At 38.2% G+C, this 14,751-nt stretch overlaps 1 protein-coding gene across 1 annotated transcript; it reads left to right on the top strand.

The window, feature by feature from the left end:
- The first annotated feature begins 10 nt into the window (after window positions 1–10).
- LOC140232606 (uncharacterized) lies at window positions 11–14,036 on the top strand. The gene is made up of 8 exons (XM_072312704.1): window positions 11–61; window positions 1,955–2,178; window positions 3,394–3,474; window positions 4,908–5,093; window positions 6,507–7,371; window positions 8,013–8,098; window positions 9,551–9,715; window positions 10,595–14,036. The coding sequence occupies exons 1-8, from the start codon at window positions 43–45 to the stop codon at window positions 10,685–10,687; spliced, it is 1,719 nt and encodes a 572-aa protein (XP_072168805.1). The 5' UTR covers window positions 11–42; the 3' UTR covers window positions 10,688–14,036.
- Window positions 14,037–14,751: the final 715 nt, after the last annotated feature.

Below are 14,751 nucleotides of genomic sequence, written 5' to 3'. Positions count from 1 at the left end.
GAAGTTGAAAAGTGTATTTTGGATCACGCTGCCAAGTACAATATGACATCCATTCTTATAGGTAGGTCAAGCCCCGAATGTTACCCCTCCCTCTTGGTTGATCGTGCAAACACAGCCCAGTCCCACCCGTCCGATATCGTGTGTGTGTAAAGAAAAATGTCACTCTAGGTTAGAGTGGGTTTCAGGGAGGTGCTTGGTTTAATATTTTAAAGAAGGTACTTTGTAAAAAAAGTTGTATCTATAAATTAAAAGTATATTTTAATCTAGAATTCTACTTTGTACTTGTAGATAAATTTACTAGATTATAGAATCTACATCTAGCTCCAGGCGTCTACTACAGTACTAGTTGTAAATTTACCGTAGGTTCCTAGGTGAATTAATTTAATGTTGGTGATCTGTTTAGATTTAAATTTACCTTGTCTTGATCCATTCCAAAAATTCCGCTTGGGACTAGTAAGTAGGACAGGAACTTGAGGAAGTTTACCTCCACATTTCTCTAGACCCACATGTCAAGTTTCTAGCAGAGATTAACCGCACCAGCGACCCCGGCCACCATGTATGTGTGGGGTTACCTGGTTACAGCGCCCTGGGGTTAAGCAGAGATATGGTTTTTTAAAGAGGATGCTCAGGATATGATTTTGAAGACTGGAAGAAAGCATACAAATATTTGAATATTGAAAGTTGTGTACTTTATTAAATTTAGTGTGCTCATATATATCAAGCCTTGTTTTGCGGAATTGATAAAAAAAGATGGAAAGAAGAGTAGCAAAGTATCAGACCTCTTTGTGAGAGTGAAAAATAAATGTCAAACTCAAAGCAGTCATCAAGTGGTAATCTGCAAAATACATGCACTGAAGAACAAGAGACAGGAAGAGTGAGATGGGTGTATTATGCACATTTCAAGAAGTAGCCTACAGCCGGCCTGATAACTACCACCATTCAGAAATGAAAATGTGTTTGTGTGTGCATGTGTGTGTTCTTTCTTTATGTGTTGTTTCTGTAGTAAATGGAACAGGTATGAAGCAATCATAACTATGAACCAGTCATTGTTTTCTTGTACACCAAATATTGCTCCCGTGAGCTTGAAAGGAAAAAAGGAAATATCTGGTTGTTGAACCTGTGAAGTTGCTATGCCTTGTACAGACTTGTGGTAACCCCAGAGAATTTCCATGCCACCCTAGCTTTCCCTGACCAGTTTTCCATTAGCTCATCGATGCGTACATACTCCATCCTGCCCTTATGATTCCTGCTGCCCTTGCAGCTTTGCCAGCTACTGTATTTGGCCTCTCTCTGCCCCTTTTCAAGATGCTACTTGCCATTAGGCAAAATAGGAAAAAACAACAGCAGCAAAGAAACAATTATGTTTATCATCCTGCCTCTACATAAAAAGGAGGGAGGTTCCTTGTCTTTTTTTTTCTTGCAAGATGGTTGTCTGACACACTTTCCAAAACAGCCAGCAGAACTATTTTCTGAGATGGCCGCCAGCCTTTATTTTCGTATTTTTCAATGGATGCCACAAATGAAAAAGGTGATGCAGGAGGATGAAATATTATCTAGTGTAATCTTTTCCTTTGGAATAATTTTTTTTTTTTTTTTTTGGGGGGGGGGGGAAATGATCATACAGATGTAATTTTCTTTGTTTTTTCGTTTGTTTGTTTTTTTCAATCCCAAGAAGAAGATGAAAAAGGGAGACAGCCTCAAAAAGGAAGTGGACGGGGATGCTAAACATATTTATAAATAGATCATATAATACTTATACATACAAATATATATATATATATATAGATGATATAGATATTACTTCACCTTTGTGCAGGAGTTACAGTAAAACTTTTTGCTACAGTATGTTTAGACACATCAATTTTTATATTGTATTGTACAGAGTGATAAATCCTTTTATGATTGATAGCATACCATGTTGCTTCATATCCTTTTTTTATTTTTCTTTTCTCAGAATTTGTAAAGAGAAGAGGCGTGGATTGTTTCAAAGTACCCAGTCTGCATTCTACCAGACTTCTCCTGGCCACGGCCACTGTCATCATCAGCAGGAATGACGTTGAACAGTTTCACCGAGCCATCCTCATCCTGAAGTATGTCATCAAGATGATCAAGACCAAATTCGAGAAGGAATTTCAACCTCTGCGATGTGCCAAGATACTGGTGGAGCTGAAGAGAAGGGTAGGTCCGTGTGTACCACAGGTTCTGATCATGATTTAATTCAGTTGCAACTAAAATCATTTGGAAATGGCAGTGAATGGCAGTGGACATAGTAGCTCCAGAAAATTAGAAATCAGGCAGTGAAGTCACAAAATTGATGCTCATCATCTAACCAAATTTAGAGTTTGGGTTTTCATTTCAAGATCATTTGTTGGCTATGGCAGTATGAGGATACTCCTTCCACAACACCAGCATCTATAGTTGTGTCGGATTTTTAGAAAAGACTGGAAAGACTGTCCTGTGATCGTGACCCTTCACCAAGCAACCATGATTATGTTACAGAAAACTGGAGAAGAAAAAGACACAATGATTCATCTGAAGAAAAAAAAAAATCTTGATAAATTGCTCACACACAAGAACACCATGCTTTTTATTTTGAAACGTGACTAAACCTTGGTCCAAATTTAAAAGTCCAAGAATATTTAAATCTTGATTCTTTTTTTTTTTTTTTTTTTAAGTTGATGGGGTACTTTGTTTACACCTGTCTTGTTTGAATGTCTGTCTGCTCCTACACACTAGATTGAAATCTACATATGAACTACAAAACAATTACCAGCATTTCCAATCTGCATTTGCCTGGCAGCAGGATTTGCTTACATAGTAGGTTGCATAGAATAAAAGAAATGGGACAAAGTGCATAATGTGTATCCGTCAAAAACAATAAAGAAGTGTAGAGAGTCTTTGAAGATGTATACCCAAATCCAAACAGTATGTGTGGTAAATTCAGTGAAGGCTTCCAAATTATGAGAGATGCAGGGTTTCTTTTTACAGCTCAAAAATTGAATGAGAAATATATTCAAGGAATGATATGCCATGAAGATAATATAAAGGCTGAAAGATGATAACAGCATCAGATTTAAATATCAAAACCTGACTCATTGAATGTGTAATGCATTGTGAAAGCTGAGTTTTTAGCCAGTACTAGTGTCCTTTCAGTCCTGCAGGGCCAGACTTTCTCTTTTTTTTTTTTGACTTTGGATAACTGCCAAGTATTTGTATAATGATTTGCTGTACATGGCTGCTAAGCAACCATGGGACAGAACAGACAAACATGTTTAGCATACTTCGGGGCACTGCGCATGTTGAGCCATGCATATATATACTTTATGTGCAAAATATGATTTTGAACTTGTCCCTATAACCCAATGCAATGGATGCTGCATGTATTCTTTGCAGATTGTCATGAGGAAAATCAAGGACTGTGCGGACTCTGCTGAGGCCTATGCAGTTATCAATGAATACTTTCCAAGTATGGAGGTTAGTGTCACAAGATACCAATGTTGCTGTCATTCTTTGACATAACATGTTGAATGCTTTGAGAAATGTATATTAAACTTTGAAAGTTACCAGTTTTCCGAGTAAGCTGATTCATGCCATAAAGGAATATCCTGATGATTGGAAATGAGACATGTTGTGCATGCTCTCTTTCACTTTTTTTTTCCTCTCTCTTGATTCCTTTTCAGTACAATGTATAGTGTCATTCAAATTAGATTAGCATGAAGCATTTTCAAGTCCATATAATGTGCTAATACTTGAATGTTTTTGAATGACACATATGATACTACATGGTTTTGGACTCACATAATATCTCTGAAACCATAATAAGGTGTTTTTTTTTTTCTCTCCTCTGCAGCATTTATTTCTAGGATCCACCCAAGCCCCCTCTCCTTTGCTTCTTGAATTTCAATTTTTCTTTTTCTTCTTCTTTTCTTTGTTTTCTCCTACCCCCCCCCCCACCCTCTCTGTCTCTCTCCCTTCTCTCAACATAGTCTTATCTCTCTTATCTCTCTCTTATCTTACCTTTCCTTCACGGGATTATTCGTCCTTTCTCCATTGATTCCGCATTCCATAGTCCACATTGTTCACCGACTTCGTTCTTCTCTTGGTTTCATGAATCTTCACTTCTCTCTCCTATCTTTATGATTTTCCAACATTCAACTCCTCCCTCTTCCTCTTCCCTTCTATTTCACCTTTCTCCTTACGATGTCCGAACATCTTACTTGATTCTCACACTATTCTTCCTTACCACTCTCTCTGTTCCTTTCTCTACCGTCTCCACTAGTGCAACTTCAACTTCTAGCTCATTACTGTCCCCCACTATTCACTTTTTGCCCTCCCTACAACCCCATATGTCGCTTCCCTCTTCAATTTTTCTCTTTCTAGGCTCTTCTGCCAAACAACGATCCGGTTAAGGACTACATACACATGGTGTCACAGCAAAATATTTCTCCCTCATTTACTTCACCATGCAAACCTTCAAACAACACGTAATAAGGTTTGCCAATTGACATGATCATATGTACGTTGATGAATGGATTGCGATATTGCGAATGAGGCATACAATGTGCAAGGATGTCAAAGGTAATTTGCATACATTGAATTACAGGAACAAATGCCTCCAACATGAATCTGCTACTGGTTTATCTATTGATGCAGTTGATTCAACAGTAAAGTTGTTATCACAGGGAAGTAGTGCACAACCAGAGTTGCCCTCTGTTGGTGTTTTGGTATGTTCAGCTATTTTTATTTTCCTTTGTTGTTAATTTTCAGGGGTAAAATTTGTAACAGTGGCTCTCCTGTTATCTAAAGCCTTTTCCCAATGTATTTCTTCCCGCCAACCCCGTCTCTTTGTGTGATTGTTGTCAACGCGTTCTGCTGCACCCGACTGCTGTGGTCTGTCACTGGAGCAGCATGACGCACTGCCGCGCAGAAGAGCGTTAAGGGATCAGGCCAGACAAAAGCTTTTGATGGCCGTGGATGCCAGACTGAAAGATGATTTTAACGTGGTGGATGACGGAATGCAGGAGACCGTAGAGAGGCTTGGAAAATATGTTGTGGATGTCAACAAGCAGCTGCCCAGTACAAAGATTGATGAGGTAACACTGTATGCATAATCAACAGATTGACATTTGTTTAAAGGGGATGGCTAGTAACTGATCAGTGGGAATCAATGGGAATGCTGGGGGATGATTGTTCCAATCCTTGTGGGATTCATTTAAGAGGACATTATATATCTATTGTTGTGTGAAATTTATTTGCTTCAGAATGGTCTCATATTCAAGTAATGTGCAATTCAATGTTTCCAGGTTAGCATGCCTGTACAGTGTCGGGGTAATCGTTAACGGGCCGTTAACAATCGGCCCACATTTTCACACAACAATAGATATATAATATACTCTTAAATGAATCCCACAAGGATTAGAACAATCATCCCCCAGCATTCCCACTGATCAGTTACTAGCCATCCCCTTTAATATCGAAGTGAAAACATAGTTTCCTGTGCCTGCAGAACTGTTGAATTTTGCTCTAAAATGTGCACATATGCATTAGAAATAATATGTGAAATAATGCTGTAATAAGACAGTTGCAGTTGTGTAATGATGAAAAATGTGAAATACAACTATACTAGCCAAGAATGTTCACCAGAAGTATGACAATCCAGAGCATATGATACGTGATTGTAGTTGCTACATAATTATTACTTTTTATGACTGCTAATCGACAAATCGGGCCACATCAGTGATCACCGATCTACCAGAGTGAATTGTGTGGCCGGAGCTTGTCAGAACATACAATTGTTAGGGTACAATCAATTGTCATGTTATGTTTTACCTACCCACAATGCTGAATGGGGAGGGCTCTTCTGGAATAGAAGTCTTGCACTACAATTAAAGTTATTCAATGCTTTTGATCTCAAAATACTCCAAAACAACTCATCATCCTGGCAAATCATGTCAGCCAGGTACATTGTAAGTTTCTTTGTAGACTCTTTTGCTGTATTCAAAGCAAATTCCAGATGGTGGGAGAAGAATTTTGAGCCCTTCTGAGAACCCTGTTTTAGCTTTGATATGTTTAACTGATACGAATGGAGTGATGAACTCTCTGGACTTTGCAAATCCCCTACAAAAGAGGAGAAGCATCTTTAAAAAATGTTGTGAATGTACTAGATTTTCCCCAGTGTATGACATTGCATGCTCTAGAAAGAAGATGTAGACAGAACTCTTTGAAAAAAGGTAGAGGACATGAATTGAATTGGAGTAAGGCAATGGAGCTATATTTGCTGAATTTTCAAGGTCAGGCTCAAACCCATTTTGAAAAGACTGTGAATTGAACTCAGGTTATGGTCACATATATCACCTTGTTTGTATCAATATCGAGTTGACTATTCTTTTCTATTCTTTTGGAAAACATGGATGTTCAGAAGTCTGCACTAAACTATGTTAAGCGAATGTTATGAAATGGTCTTTTGCCGTGCAAGCAAATCTTTCAAGTTTTTTGATTATGTACAGCTTTCTGCCTGCAATGAAACGCTGGGATTAGACGACGATAGCCCACAAGACATCTCAGGAGGTACTCTGGATGGATTTTACGGGAAGTTGGTACTGTTTTGTTTGACTGGCAGACCCACAGAAGAACAACTTCTGTCACTGCTGCAAGAAGTGTGGAATGGAGTGCCGGAGAAACCAACAAACATCACAGACAGAACACAGGATCAGGGGGAGGAGGACGAGGAGGAAGAAAAAGATGCTGAGGAGGAGGAGCAAAGAAATCAGGTTGAGAGACTAAATGATGTTCTTGGTAGAGCGATTGATGCTCAGGTCAGTAATGGAGTTTTTCCAAAAGAAATGGGAGCAAAGGAATGTTTGGAACACAACATTGTCCTCGAAGGATGCAGTACAGAAGAAGATGCTGATGATACGTACATGGAGTGTTTAGATGAGCAGATCTCAGAGCCTGAAGAGGACAGGGACGGCAAAAGTGAGGCTGTCAGTGAAGAACTTCCCAAGTATGCTGCAAGTGACGGTGACTATGATTTAATTCCAGACAGAACACTGGAGGAAGGGGGAGAGGATGAGGAGGATGATAAGGAGAAGGGGGAGGAAAGAGATCAGGATACGGAGGTTGAGCGACCAAATAATGTTCTTGGTGGAAAGATCGATGCTCGGGCCAATAATGGAGTTTTTGCAGAGGAAATGAAAGGAGATAAAATAGAAAGACAGGAATCTTTCGAAGAGGACATCATCATCATAGAAGAAGATAGTGACGAAACATACATGGAGTGTGTAGATGAGCAGATCTCAGAGCCCGGAGATGATGGGGAGGGAGGAAGCGAGGGTTCCAGTGAAGAACTTCCTAATTATGCTCTATATGAGGGTGAGTTTTAATCTCATCCTTTTTGTGTGGATGGGTGTGTGTGTGTGTGTGTGCAGCCACTACTTTATGATCATCTTGTAAATTATACTAACATGTAGGCATACAAAGTCATGTCGATGTTAAAGAAGAATGTGCGCTGTACAATGTACATATTTGAATTTCTATGTATTTCTCTGTTGTATTGATATTCTTTCATGCACAGAGTGTAACAGCCATGTGTTGAATGATAGATTAACTTGTATCTTTTCTTATTAAAGTGATTTGTTAATTTGTTCCATGTAGAAACAATAAATGAAATATGAAGAATATGAAATATGGTGGATTCTGTGGATGTAGAAATACAATGTAGTAGAAGAAGACAATGGTGAAGTTTGAGGAAAATCAGACAATCTGGTCAAAAGTTTAAAAGTTTAAAGTCTTTATTTAATCTCTGCGTCATCATTGCTGGATAAGAAGACTAGAATGCTGGATGCCACAGTTGTGAACACTCAACAGTGTAAAGAAAAATACAAAGATGATTCAACTAGCTTTAATTCTGTATGAAAAGGAAAGATTCCCTCCATTTATGACTGAGATATGTGAAGGTAGTTTTTTTTTCTATCAAAATTGTTTTCATGCTTCCATTCGTGCACACAATGCAGGAAGCCATACAGGAGATACGTCAGGGGATGAAGAGTGGGTACCCATGGATTCTGACACAGACTCAAACTATAATTTCACGTCATCTGTGAGTTCACCATACCCTCAAATGTCACTTTCACTTATCCCTTTAATATTGCACACATTTGGACAATCAAACAAGTTTGCCGTCTCTTTCTCTCTCTCTGTCTCTGTCCCTCACCTGTATGTGATATCAGATTTTTTTTTTTTTTTTTTTTTTTTTTTTAATGAAGATGTTTCCCAGATCTTACATGAAGGACGATGGAAATGTCAAAGAAAGCCTGGATAATTCAAATTCATGAAATTCTTCTGTTGAGATTTTTTCATTGCAACTGATTGACAAATTGTCCTACATCGACATAGACAAGCACTGAATTAATCAGTGTTTCTTGACAGAAGAATTTCATGAATTTATATAATTACGCAGTACCCGCATCATGCAACAAGGATTAGAACCACCACTTTCTTTTGGGCAGAAGCTCGGTGGTCTAGTGGAGATGACACCTGTCCGGAGATCAGGAGGTTGTAGGTTCAAATCCTGCTCAAGTATGTTTGCCCATGATTTTTTTATCATGGCTACTACTGAGACACTGATCAATTCAGTGCTTATTTACATCGATATAGGGCAATTTTGTCAATCAGTTGCAAAGCCTGGATAAGTGCTCAAAATTATAACCATCTATTGGCATGGACCACCTTTTACATAGAAGTGCTATACCCTGTTACTGTTTTTATACCTTTTTTTTTTTTTTTTTTTTTTTTTTTTTACTTGACTGCAAAATATGTGGTCCCCACCCTCCCCCCTCCAGAGCAAGTATCAGATGCAAGTTATCTTATCCCATTTCCAAACAAAAATTGATCCTGATATGTATTTTCTATATGCTTTCACTCTGACTTTGTTATTTGAATTAATATAATCATCTAATTGTAGCTGTTGGAATGTCAAAATTGTGTCAGGCATTGTGCACTGCAGCTCTGTAATGGAATACATGCAGAACAAGTATGCTGCAATAGAAGAGATACAGAAGCACTAGTGGGATTCACACGTACACAAATTAATGGAATACAGATCTCAAGATTTGCATCGCGATTCAAAATCTCGAGAATTTTGCCTGTGTAGACACAAAAATCCCACCAATTATTGTGATGTAAATCCCAAGAAATCTTGTACTTATTTCTACATTATCCCAATAATTCGCCTTGTGTGACAGTGTGAATGCTTGACCAAATAATCTTAAGATTTTATATCTCATTATTCAAAGTGCATATCATAACAGTGTGTGCACAAAAGGACAGTGTGCTCATCACACAACTGTGATGCACAAGCACGAGAGCGAAGAGAAGCGCACACACTGAAATGCACTGTGTGTGCCAATTAGCAGGATATTTCTGTTCATGTGAATGCTTGCAAAAAATCTGGAGAAATGGATCGCGATGGTTATCCTGCCATTTTGTATGTGTGAATGCGGCTAATAACTTGTGACTGTATCCCTTTGCGGTTTTTCATCTTCTCTCGCAGTCCCGTGTGTCCCGCAGGCGGTCTGGTCGATTTCGGCGGGATTATGGCAAGGGAAGGAGTACACGTAGTTCAACCTCACCGACAAAATCAGTGCATAGTCCAAAAGCTATCCTCACGGGAGGGCATAAGTTTTCACCATGTTATGTGCGACTACAGAAGTTAGAGGTACACGCATAGAGAAAATTCGCATAGAGAAAATGCCTTTTATCAATTGCATGTATGGTCTGCAGAAAATGTTTGTAGTGTGTTTATTATTAAGGCACAATCTTCAGCTAGTCTCAGTGGAATTGTACAATGTAAGTTTGCTCTGAATAACCAGAGTCTGTTGTGCTTTCTTGGGAAAAGTAGGATTTTGATCCCCTGTTTGTTGAGATCGTTTTCAAAAAGGAGTTTATCAGACTGCAGCATTATGTTTTATATGGTGATGTAAGCTCCACTCATACAGCAACTACCCATGTGGAGTCATATAGTATTCACCATTGAGATATCCTGAATGATTGTGAATTTATGTCATGACACACAGTGTCCAAAGAAAAAGTACATGTTCTGTCATCAAAGCTTCAAAGTAATCTGTATTGTGCATATCCATCCATCTTACGATTGATTTTAGGTGCAGACCAGTTCAGTCAAACCTGCCTTAGCGGCCACTTCATCTCTAGCGGCCACCTGCTGTATACAGCCAATAAAAACAGTTCCCTCAGAGAGAAAAGCCATGTTAAGGACCCTGTCTATAGCGCCACCTGTCTATAAAGGCCACTTTTTTGGTCTCCCTTGGGTGGCCACTATAGACAGGTTTGACTGTATTTGCAGAAAGGTATTTCAAATGAATTCTCGAGAATTTGTTATTTTCTAGCACACTCTGTACCAGATTTGGCTGAAACGTATTCATAATTTTTCTTTTGCTTGTTTTTTCTTTTGGTTTTGTTTTTTTTTGCCATGTGTAGTTTTAATAGCACTCAAAATCAAGAGTAGGATATCACTGACAGTATTTTCATGTTTGTTTGTTGTTGTTTTTTTTCTCTCTCTTTTTCTCTTTCAACACAGCTGCATGGTCATGATACTGTCAACTTAGGGACTGGAGTCGATGGAGAAGTTTCATTCAATCAACCTCTGCCAAACAGTGGATTGTTCCGTTGACAGACATATATCAACAGCAATGATGTTGAGGAGTCCCGCCTTTATCTACAGTACAGCCAAATTTACTCAAATTTGGTGCTGTCACATGTATGGAGTTCTCTCTGTTGAATTGTAATCTGTTGTTGCATTGAAACCTTGTTTACAGTGAGGCCCGTTTGGACGCTCAGTTTTTCTTGTTATATCCAGTTCCTTGCTATAAGCGTACATGAAAAACAGACCATGGGCATGGAGGCATGTGCCTTATATATAGTCCAACTACTTGTGCAGTCTTTCTCTCGATATTGTGTCAGTATGTGTGTCATGTTATTGAGAATGAATGAGGAATCATTCATAAAATGAAACTGAAGAAAGAGAAAAATGGTTTGAGGTTAAAAGCTCTTTAGCTCATATGTATAAGACTTGCCAATGCAGAAAACTTTTGTAAATCCTAATTTATGCATTTATTTATTTATTTATTTATTTTTCTTTACCCAGGGTAGCCCCATGCATGTAGGGGTATAATCTCTCATTTGCCCATGCAATAGACGACATACTGGATATTTGCTTACTACATTACTTATAGTTGCTTCTTCTTGTAGAACCAGGGAATTTCGGGGATTGATGCACTTGCCTCATTTCTTGTACATGTGTGGGTCCTTGTGAACTCACAGTTTATTTTGTACCTATACATGTACATGTACACGTATCATGCACACCTGTTAGTACAAGTGCTGAGTGGCATAGAGTAGGGAGCTTTAGATTTTAGACGCGCGGACGTTCAAAGGAAAAAAACATGTTCTGAGCTTGCGCAGTAGCGCACGTAAAGTCAATCTATTTTTAGCTTGCGTCGCCTGAGTTTTTCACTACGCGTACTGGGCTATTTTCACGTCCGCACAGTTTGCGACGTAGAGAGCTTCTTCATGCACTGATCATATGGGGGCGCGATTTTATTTTTCATACGTTGCGTCCCAGCGTAATCTAAAGCTACTTTTCCACACGACACAGGGAGAGGAGAACGTCCAGAGCAAGCGTCGGGTCAAACGTCCGCGCGTCAAAATCTAAAGCTGCCTATTGTATGAATAAGGAAGACTGTATTACACTGAATATCGTAAATTAAATTTGTTTACATAATTTTTGCAGTGGTCACAGAGTCAGGAAATGAAACCTTGTATCGTATCAGATCGCTGTGCTTTTCTTTGTTCTGATGCTGAGAAAATGTCTTTGATAAAACCTTCATCTCATTGTAGCCCAGCTTGTTACAACAAGGCCATTCTGCTGTAAGTTTTCACACAAACAAAAATAGATCCGATAAATCCCCTCATTAGTGAGTGGTATCTTGATTTGAGTGAGCTTGTTATACAGAGTTTCCCTTAACTGTTTTGGCAGTTTCAAGAAGCATTACACAGGCTTCGTAGTCATTAGAGTTTGATAATCAAAAAGCTGTTGGGCAGGAATGAAATTTTACTTTTGTTTCAAAATGTCATCATTTCTGGATACGGAAATAACCCCAAATGATATAAAGAGACCGAATAATTTTTTTTTTTTAATTAAATATATTTGCTCTTAAATCAAAACAAACCAAAAACCTGCTTGATACAAAGTCTAAGACAAATTAATCTGCAAGAATTTTGGTATGGTTGTCAATCCTCCTCTTAACCTGTTGATGACTAGTCCCTAGTATACTAAGGCAGGTGTCTACGGGAAATGCGTGTTATAGAAAAATCAGTTCTTCCTCAACGGGTTAACTAGTGTGTTTTGTGCCAAAATCCCCTATCTGTAGTCTGAATTTACTAGCTTTCAGAAATCACTTTCTACTGGAAGTGTATAGAGGGAAATTGTGCCAAAAACTCCTTATTCTGATTTTATGACACCCAGACACAAGTTTGAATACATGGAGAATAGTAGGTTTTTGGAGTGTGTCTGCAGTGAACGCTATATTTCTTTTGTGTCAGTTGTGCCTTACGAAGAATATAACTTCATGGTCCATTTGACTTTATTGAAAAGAGTAAAATCAGAAAAATAATAAAAAAGGCAAACGGTATTACGAGAAGTAGAAGTAAAAGTCAGACATTGTGGTGGTAAAGAACACAAGTGATGAATGTTCCATTTTGCACATGTTCATGTTCCAAAGATAGGAGTTACAACATTAACAAATTGGATGAGTTGCTGATGTCCTCACCTTTCAAGTCTTCTATTCACCTGTGTGAAAATATTTCACAATATTTCTCTTTTTGATATGACATCGCACTATATCTGTTGCAGCATATTACTGTAGTTAGTTTTGACTCGGCTGTGATGGCATTCAAGGGGGTTGTGTTTTAGTGGGTGAATCCTCAACATAAAATATGGCTTCCATGATAGTTTCTTTTACAAAGCAGTTGGAGCATTGTAACATGATGATGATGACGATAATTTGGATGACATCAAACGCTAGGTGCCTGCTATGTTTGGCCAAAATATGCAGAACATGAAATTCCATGACTGTTATACTTCATGTCAATGTTGCCTAATTTCATCTGTAAGTTTTTATCAATTTTTGTGTGTGAGTTGACGAGTATGGAATGAATGAGTATGTGGTAATGACATTCTATTTCTAGTGGTTGATGAAAATGTAAAAATAAAATATTTTGGGCATTTACAATTATAATGTACAGCTCTGTTTGTCTTCCATGTGTGAAAATTATAAATATGTAATCCAGACTCAAAGATTCGTCATTGATCTCCATGATGTAGTTGTTGTAATTCAGTGGATATGATCACTGACTTTAGTAAGTCCGGATGTATCTAGTTTGATTCCCTGGGCTGCAGCGGTTGTGCCAATAAGCCAGTTCATTGTTTCACTCTGCACAGGGGCAGAAAAAGGTCATTTGTACCAACAGGCATGATGGTTTTTAAATTCAGTGAGATACATATAAGCATCTGTGATGCAATGATTGCTCAATTATCTGTGTAGATGATGCTTGCCAGCGCATCTACCTGACAGCAGGCCTGGTATTTTGACAAGATTAACAGAAAAAGTTTGTGACAGCATGCAATGCAAGACAAAGCAATGGGTGTTTCCCCCAAGTGGATGGACCATTCTGGTTACCTGGTCTACACAAGTTCAGTTTTTGCGTGAACATGAATTTCGTAAATTGTTAAGTGGGGTAAGCTTATGCATTATGTCAATTTTAAAATGAGTGAAGTGCCTAATCAACCTAGAAAATAAAAAGATTATTTGTACCAATGTGCATGTGAGCTAATTACGAACTGGCTTATAAGCATGACACTTCAGCCTCCTTGCCTAGTCACTCAGAAGGAAATTAAATTAAACTGTTGCTTGCTTACAAGCATCAATGACTCTTAATAGCAGTCACATACAGCAAGTCAATTCAATCAGTCACTCATAGATGGTTGGAGAATCGAGTCCACCAAAGTTTTGCATATGTGCATCCAATTGTATATTGATGTGTTATGTTTATGAGTGTATGTGTGTTTGTGTGTTAGTGTTTTGTCCTTTTCTTGAAGGTTAGCTTTCATGAAATAGTTCAAACCATTATTGTCTGTATTCTGCCAGAAAAAGTAGAGAAAAGGAATGCATGATGCAAGTCTGAGCCAGGATGCTTCTGAAAAATGAAATTGTGTGCAGATATTGACTTTGTGTCATTGTCAAGAAAACTCTTGTAAACCATATCTAATGTTAAAGGAAACCCAAACCCAAAGAGTAATGTGGATTGAGTGAAAGCAGCAACATTAGTAGAACACATCAATGAAAGTTTGAGGAAAATTGGACAATCGATGCAAAAGTTATGAAATTTTAAAGTTTTGTTGTTGGAACAGCTGGATGGGGAGACTACTAGAGGTTATGACGTATGTGTGTGCAACACTATAAAGAAAATATGAAGAAAATTCCACAAAAATTCACTTTTCTAGCATAATGAAAGAGCTAGCACTTGACTAATTGCTTTCAGAAAGCAGAGGGAATAATAGCTACCTTAGCATATAGGTCAGTATCAAGTTGATGGAATGTGTGATTTTCATGAAAAATGAATTTTTGTGGAATTCCCTTTATATTTTCTTTATATAGTTGTCCACACATGACACCA

Source organism: Diadema setosum, chromosome 9 (assembly GCF_964275005.1).
Source record: "Diadema setosum chromosome 9, eeDiaSeto1, whole genome shotgun sequence".
NCBI lineage: Eukaryota > Metazoa > Echinodermata > Echinoidea > Diadematoida > Diadematidae > Diadema > Diadema setosum.
The sequence above is the reverse complement of the archived record's forward strand: the minus strand, read 5'-3'. Positions and strand labels throughout refer to the sequence as shown.

Coding starts and splice junctions, on each gene's coding strand:
- LOC140232606 (XM_072312704.1), top strand. Junction 5,094..6,506: donor CCAGTACAAAGATTGATGAG/GTAACACTGTAT, acceptor GATTATGTACAG/CTTTCTGCCTGCAATGAAAC. Junction 7,372..8,012: donor TAATTATGCTCTATATGAGG/GTGAGTTTTAAT, acceptor CACACAATGCAG/GAAGCCATACAGGAGATACG.